At 48.2% G+C, this 6,992-nt stretch overlaps 1 protein-coding gene across 9 annotated transcripts in view; it reads left to right on the forward strand.

The window, feature by feature from the left end:
* LOC106564512 (transcription activator BRG1) overlaps positions 1-6,712 on the forward strand; it is a 28,000-nt gene extending 21,288 nt beyond the window's left edge. For 2 of the 9 annotated variants that reach the window (XM_045691048.1, XM_045691049.1), the window contains exons 19-31: positions 616-702; positions 1,483-1,529; positions 1,622-1,788; positions 2,316-2,479; positions 2,834-3,103; positions 3,581-3,658; positions 3,902-4,120; positions 4,357-4,619; positions 4,909-5,017; positions 5,098-5,199; positions 5,591-5,747; positions 5,963-6,114; positions 6,254-6,707. In XM_045691048.1, the coding sequence (XP_045547004.1) occupies positions 616-702; positions 1,483-1,529; positions 1,622-1,788; positions 2,316-2,479; positions 2,834-3,103; positions 3,581-3,658; positions 3,902-4,120; positions 4,357-4,619; positions 4,909-5,017; positions 5,098-5,199; positions 5,591-5,747; positions 5,963-6,114; positions 6,254-6,289 (1,851 nt within the window). In that variant the 3' untranslated portion in view covers positions 6,290-6,707. Of the gene's footprint in view, positions 1-615; positions 703-1,482; positions 1,530-1,621; positions 1,789-2,315; positions 2,480-2,833; positions 3,104-3,580; positions 3,659-3,901; positions 4,121-4,356; positions 4,620-4,908; positions 5,018-5,097; positions 5,200-5,590; positions 5,748-5,962; positions 6,115-6,253 lie in introns of all 9 variants that reach the window. The other 7 variants (XM_045691056.1, XM_045691050.1, XM_045691053.1 and 4 more) reach the window with 7 other exon arrangements.
* The last annotated feature ends 280 nt before the right edge of the window (positions 6,713-6,992 follow it).

Genomic DNA, 6,992 nt, shown 5'->3' on the forward strand with positions numbered 1-6,992 from the left:
AAATCCTGAACTCCTCCTGTAATATCTGTGTGTCTATTGTAGGGTCAAATCCTGAACTCCTCCTGTAATATCTGTGTGTCTATTGTAGGGTAAATCCTCCTGTAATATCTGTGTGTCTATTGTAGGGTAAATCCTCCTGTAATATCTGTGTGTCTATTGTAGGGTAAATCCTGAACTTCTGTAATATCTGTGTGTCTATTGTAGGGTAAATCCTCCTGTAATATCTGTGTGTCTATTGTAGGGTAAATCCTCCTGTAATATCTGTGTGTCTATTGTAGGGCAAATCCTGGACTTCTGTTATATCTGTGTGTCTATTGTAGGGTAAATCCTCCTCTAATATCTGTGTGTCTATTGTAGGGTAAATCCTCCTGTAATATCTGTGTGTCTATTGTAGGGCAAATCCTCCTGTAATATCTGTGTGTCTATTGTAGGGTCAAATCCTGAACTCCTCCTGTAATATCTGTGTGTCTATTGTAGGGTCAAATCCTGAACTCCTCCTGTAATATCTGTGTGTCTATTGTAGGGTCAAATCCTGAAATCCTCCTGTAATATCTGTGTGTCTATTGTAGGGTCAAATCCTGAACTCCTCCTGTAATATCTGTGTGTCTATTGTAGGGTAAAGGAGGTACCAAGACTCTGATGAACACCATCATGCAGTTGAGGAAGATTTGTAACCATCCCTACATGTTCCAACAGATAGAGGTACAGTGGGAATACACACACACACACACACACACACACACACACACACACACACACACACACACACACACACACACACACACACACACACACACACACACACACACACACACAGAGGTACAGTGGGAATACACACACAGAGGTACAGTGGGAATACACACACACAGAGGTACAGTGGGAATACACACACACAGAGGTACAGTGGGAATATACACACATACACAAATCACATTTCAAATCAAATGTATTTATAAAGCCCTTCTTACATCAGCTGATATCTCAAAGTGCTGTACAGAAACCCAGCCTAAAACCCCAAACAGCAAGCAATGCAGGTGTAGAAGCACGGTGGCTAGGAAAAACTCCCTAGAAAGGCCAGAACCTAGGAAGAAACCTAGAGAGGAACCAGGCTATGAGGGGTGGCCAGTCCTCTTCTGGCTGTGCTGGGTGGAGATTATAACAGAACATGGCCAAGATGTTCAAATGTTCATAGATGACCAGCAGGGTCAAATAATAATAATCACAGTGGTTGTAGAGGGGGCAACAGGTCAGCACCTCAGGAGTAAATGTCAGTTGGCTTTTCATAGCCGATCATTGAGAGTATCTCTACCGCTCCTGCTGTCTCTAGAGAGTTGAAAACAGCAGGTCTGGGACAGGTAGCACGTCCGGTGAACAGGTCAGGGTTCCATAACCGCACACAGACACACTGATAGAGGTACATACAGTGGGAGTATACTTTCTATTGATGAACTAACCCCACCACAATTCTGAATTTGTTCACAGGAATCTTTCTCTGAGCATTTAGGATTTTCCGGAGGGATAGTGAGTGGGTAAGTGCATAAGTCGATTGAGAATAATTTTCACAACAACGACCCGAAATGCTTTCACTCTATTGGCCTGGTTGTTCTCTCTCTGCCCCTAGTCTTGACCTGTACCGAGCCTCAGGGAAGTTTGAGGTGCTGGACCGTATCCTGCCCAAGCTGAGGGCCACCAACCACAAGGTGTTGTTGTTCTGTCAGATGACCTCGCTCATGACCATCATGGAGGACTACTTCGCCTACCGCAACTTCAAGCACCTGCGTCTGGACGGTACGGTGTGTGTTTGTGTGTGTGTGTGTGTCTCGGTATCAGAACTGGGTTCAAATAGTTACTTGGCATCTTTCTAATACATGCCTGGTGCAGTGGAACAAACGTTACAAACCCCACCCATCTGGCATTCTATAAGGCTCAATCATACTCAAAGTATTTTATAGTCTAGAAAATAAATACTTTTTGAACCCATGTCTGCTACGCATATGATACAAAATCAAAGTTGGGATTTCTGTCTCTCTTAGTTGCTGTGTTTTACTCATCCACTTCCCTCTCCCTTCCTCTCGCTCTCCTCCCTCCGCCCCCCTCTCCCTCCCTCCCTCCGCCCGCCGCCCCCCTCTCCCTCCCTCCCTCCGCCCGCCACCCCCCTCTCCCTCCCTCCCTCCGCCCGCCGCCCCCCTCTCCCTCCCTCCCTCCCTCCGCCCCCCTCTCCCTCCCTCCCTCCGCCCGCCGCCCCCCTCTCCCTCCCTCCCTCCGCCCCCCTCTCCCTCCCTCCCTCCGCCCGCCGCCCCTCTCCCTCCCTCCAGGCACCACCAAAGCAGAGGACAGGGGCATGCTGTTGAAGGCGTTTAACGACCCGGCCTCCCAGTACTTCATCTTCCTGCTCAGTACCAGAGCCGGCGGGCTGGGCCTCAACCTGCAGTCAGCTGACACCGTGGTCATCTTTGACTCTGACTGGAACCCTCACCAGGTAGGGGGAGTAACACACACACACACACACACACACACACACACACACACACACACACACACACACACACACACACACACACAACTCCTAAGGGATTGGCTGGAACCCACAGCAGGTACACTTGCAATGTTAGTAGTTGAAGTCATTTTTTAACATTACTTGAGTGAATATTCAGTTAGAAGTACAAAATAGCCCACTAAACTTGCCATGTTAGTGTTGACATGCCACCATGGGCCAGATACTAACTGAATCATTGCTAGCAGATCGGGATTTGAACTACGAATGTCTAACAATTCAGCCCAAAGTATCCTACCGTATTCGAACCATCTCTCCCTCTCCTCCGTCTCTCTCCAGGACCTGCAGGCCCAGGACCGTGCGCACCGCATCGGCCAACAGAACGAGGTCCGCGTCCTGCGTCTCTGCACCGTCAACTCCGTAGAGGAGAAGATCCTGGCGGCGGCCAAGTACAAACTCAACGTGGACCAGAAGGTCATCCAGGCCGGCATGTTTGACCAGAAGTCATCGAGCCACGAGCGCCGGGCTTTCCTGCAGGCCATCCTGGAGCACGAGGAACAGGACGAGGTCGGGGCCCCGGGGGGCGTGTGGAAGTCTGGGGGGTCTTGGGTGGGTGTGACCGACAAAAGCCCGGAACTCCCACACCCTCAGAATACCCACGCTGCCCACTGACACACCTACCTCTCTCCGTTGTACTGTTCTTCCCTCTTCCTCTTCCTCATCCGTTGTACATCTCTCTCTCTCTCTCTCTTTCTTGCTTTCAATCCCTCTTTCTTCTTTTCACCACTCTCTTTCTCTCACATATTTTGTCCCTTGTGTATGTATTTGTCTGTTTTAAAGACTTTACATGTACTGTAAATTACATGTTGTGTATATTCACCCATTCCTTGATGATTTTACAGAGTGGTGGATTGGATAGTCTGGTCCCAGACCTGTTTGTTCTGTCTGACAATTCCTCTTGCCATTGGTCATATGGTCACAAACAGATCTGGAACCAGGCTAGAGTGCTATAGCTTTGCGCATGTCCTTCTGTCCTGCTGTGTGTTGTGTCTGTGTCTGTCCATTGATGTGTGTTTGACCGCTCAGGAGGAGGACGAGGTGCCAGACGATGAGACGGTCAACCAGATGATCGCCAGGAGCGAGGAGGAGTTTGACCACTTCATGGTTAGTTAGTGTCTGATGGTCATTTCTCTGGGTCAACGTGTCAAGGGCCAATCCAATATCTATACATACATTCTACATACAACAATGCAGAATACTCTGTTCGTTTCTCTGCCTACTACATTACACTTTCGTTTCCTTTTTCTCCTCTCCTCCTTTCTCCTCCCTCTACCTCTGTCCCATCCTCTGTTTTCTCTGTCTTCTCCTCTCTCCTGGTCTCCATCTCCCCGCCCCCTCCCCCTCCAGCGTATGGACCTGGACAGGCGGCGTGAGGACGCTCGGAACCCCCGGCGTAAGCCCCGTCTGATGGAGGAGGACGAGCTGCCCACCTGGATCGTGAAGGATGACGCCGAGGTGGAGAGACTCACCTGTGAGGAAGAAGAGGAGAAGATGTTCGGGAGGGGGTCCCGCCAGCGCAAGGAGGTGGACTACAGTGACTCACTCACCGAGAAGCAGTGGCTCAAGGTTAGAGGTCAAGGGTCAGGGGTTAAATGACACTCTGGGATTGGTGTATTCATTTGATGTTGTTTATTAAGTGACAAGGTGCTCATCATGCGTTTGCCTCTCTCTTTCTCCCTCTCTCTCTCTTTCTTGCTCTCGCTTTCTCCCTCCCTCTCTTTCTCTCGCTTTCCCCCTCCCTCTCTTTCTCCCTCCCTCTCTTACGCTCTCTCTTTCTTCCCCCCCTCTCTTTCTCCCTCCAGGCCATTGAGGAAGGCACGTTAGAGGAGATCGAGGAGGAGGTGCGTCACAAGAAGACCACCCGGAAGCGAAAGCGTGACCGCGATGACCTCCCTGGCCCCTCCTCTTCCTCCTCGGGGGGCAGGCGGAGCCGGGACAAGGACGAGGACGGGAAGAGACAGAAGAAGAGGGGACGCCCCCCCGCAGAGAAACTCTCCCCCAACCCGCCAGCTCTCACCAAGAAGATGAAGAAGATAGTGGACGCTGTTATTAAATACAAAGACAGGTAAGACTGGGGCCAGTGTTCTCTTTAGCTTGCTTTACAGTTTTGACTTACATGCTGGTTGGAGCTAGCCTGGGTACCAGTCTGTTTTGTGCCGTCACGCCACTCCTTGTCATTCCAAACATGTTTGGGACCAGGCTAGGTTGGATCAAGGTGCTTGCAACACCAGAGTTGTGAGACTGATTTCCCATATGGGCCACAACATGCTGCAGTACTGAATGTCTGTGTAACTGCTGTGTAACATCAGTACTACGGGTAGTAACGTCAGTATCTCTGGTGATGTCTTTCACAGCAGTAATGGTCGTCAGCTGAGTGAGGTCTTCATCCAGCTGCCCTCGCGCAAAGAGCTGCCAGAGTACTACGAGCTCATCCGCAAGCCTGTCGACTTCAGGAAAATCAAGGTAAATTAACACACACACTCTCATTCTCATCCCCCCTCTAATCGCTCTCGCTCCCTCTCTCCTGTCTGCCCCTCCTGTAGGAGAGGATCCGTAGCCACAGATACCGTAGTCTAGGAGACCTGGAGAGAGATGTGATGCTACTCTTTCAGAACGCACAGACCTTCAACCTGGAGGGATCACTGGTGAGACACACACACTTCATACTGGAATGAGTACACAACAACACAAACACGTCGATAACAATAGATGTAACAATAGATTAAATAAGTGAAAGACTTTGTGTGTTTATCGACTTTAACTCACATCGTCCAGTGACTTCATTAGAGATGCTGCTTACAGGAGTTGTAACTGCTCTTCCTATATACGCTCTTGTTCCTGTATAAAAATGTATCAAGGGACCAGTCCTTTTTTTGATCAACTTTTTATTTGAATGTTTTGAAGCAGGTTAAGGCTGAATAACAATAAGCAGTGGACCAAATAACAATACCATTGTTGGCACATGTCCAACTGCATCTGTGCATGAGCCTAAAATGGCTACATCCGTCTATGGTCTGGTTGCTGCCTCGTTCCCAGATCTACGAGGACTCCATCGTGCTCCAGTCGGTGTTCACCAGTCTGAGACAGAAGATCGAGAAGGAGGAGGACAGCGAGGGAGAGGACAGTGAGGAAGAGGAGGAGGACCTGGACGAAGGCTCCGAGTCAGAGTGTGAGTCATCACTGAAGAAAGGAAGTAAGGAATGAAGAAGCACAGGAAGGAAGAAGGAAAAGAAAAATATTGAGAAAAATAAAGAATGAATGAAAGACAGAGAGAGCGAGCGATTAAACCAGCCATCACTGTGACCTTGCAATAAACTGTGTTGTGTTGATCCTGTGGTGTGTGTGTGTGTGTGTGTGTCTGCATCTGCATGTGTATGATATGAACGTGTGTGTGTGTCCATCCTCTAGCCCGCTCAGTGAAGGTGAAGATCCGTCTGGGACGGAGAGAGAAGAGTAGTGACCGGGGGAAGGGTAGGAGACGTATGGGACGCACCCGAGCCAAACCTGTAGTCAGCGACGACGACACTGAAGAGGAGCAGGAGGAGGTGAGGGGAGAGGAGGTGTGTGTGTTTTTGATGTTTTGTTTTATGATCCCTCTGCAAAAATGTGTTGCACATATTGTGCATGACACCCAGAAATATTCCCCCTTCTCTCCCTTTATATTTCTGTCTCGTTCCTCTCCTGTTCCACCTCTCACAGGAACGCTCCCCCAGTGGCACTGATGAAGAATCCTAAATGGAAACTAGCTACTTCAAGGTCCAACTCTACTTCCATTATTACCAGGTTTTGTTCAGCTCCATTTCATATCTACTTGGGAATGGGGAATTTCACTTAATATTGACGTCAACTCCCTCCCTGTTATGTACATTAGCACAGCTTTCATAACAATAACTACTGGACATGAAGCACTGCTTAGGTGTGGAAAACAGACTAATTCTGCCTCATCCTGTTAGTCGATGTAAACAACCTTGCTAATGTAATATGTGTGAATTACTAAAAGTGTTATTTATTATGTCTGGTGTCTTTTGGGGGGTAAGTTGAGGCCATATACAGTGCTTTCAGTAAGTATTCATACTGCTTGACTTATTCCACATTTTGCTGTGTTACAGCCTGAATTCAAAATATATTTTTTTGACACCCATCTACACACAATACCCCATAATGACAAAGTGAAAACATGTTTTTCGAAGTGTTTGCAAATGTATTGAAAATGAAATATCTAATTTATGTAACTTGAGTCAATACTTTGTAGAAGCATCTTTGGCAGCGATTACAGCTGTGAGTCTTTCTGGGTAAGTCTCTCAAGAGCTTTCCACACTTGGATTGTGCAACATTTGCCTTTTATTCTCTTCAGAATTCTTCAAGCTCTGTCAAATTGGATATTGATCATTGCCATAGATTTTCAAGTAGATGTATGTCAAAACTGTAACTCGGCCAC

This window comes from Salmo salar, chromosome ssa12, assembly GCF_905237065.1.
Source record: "Salmo salar chromosome ssa12, Ssal_v3.1, whole genome shotgun sequence".
Lineage (NCBI taxonomy): Eukaryota > Metazoa > Chordata > Actinopteri > Salmoniformes > Salmonidae > Salmo > Salmo salar.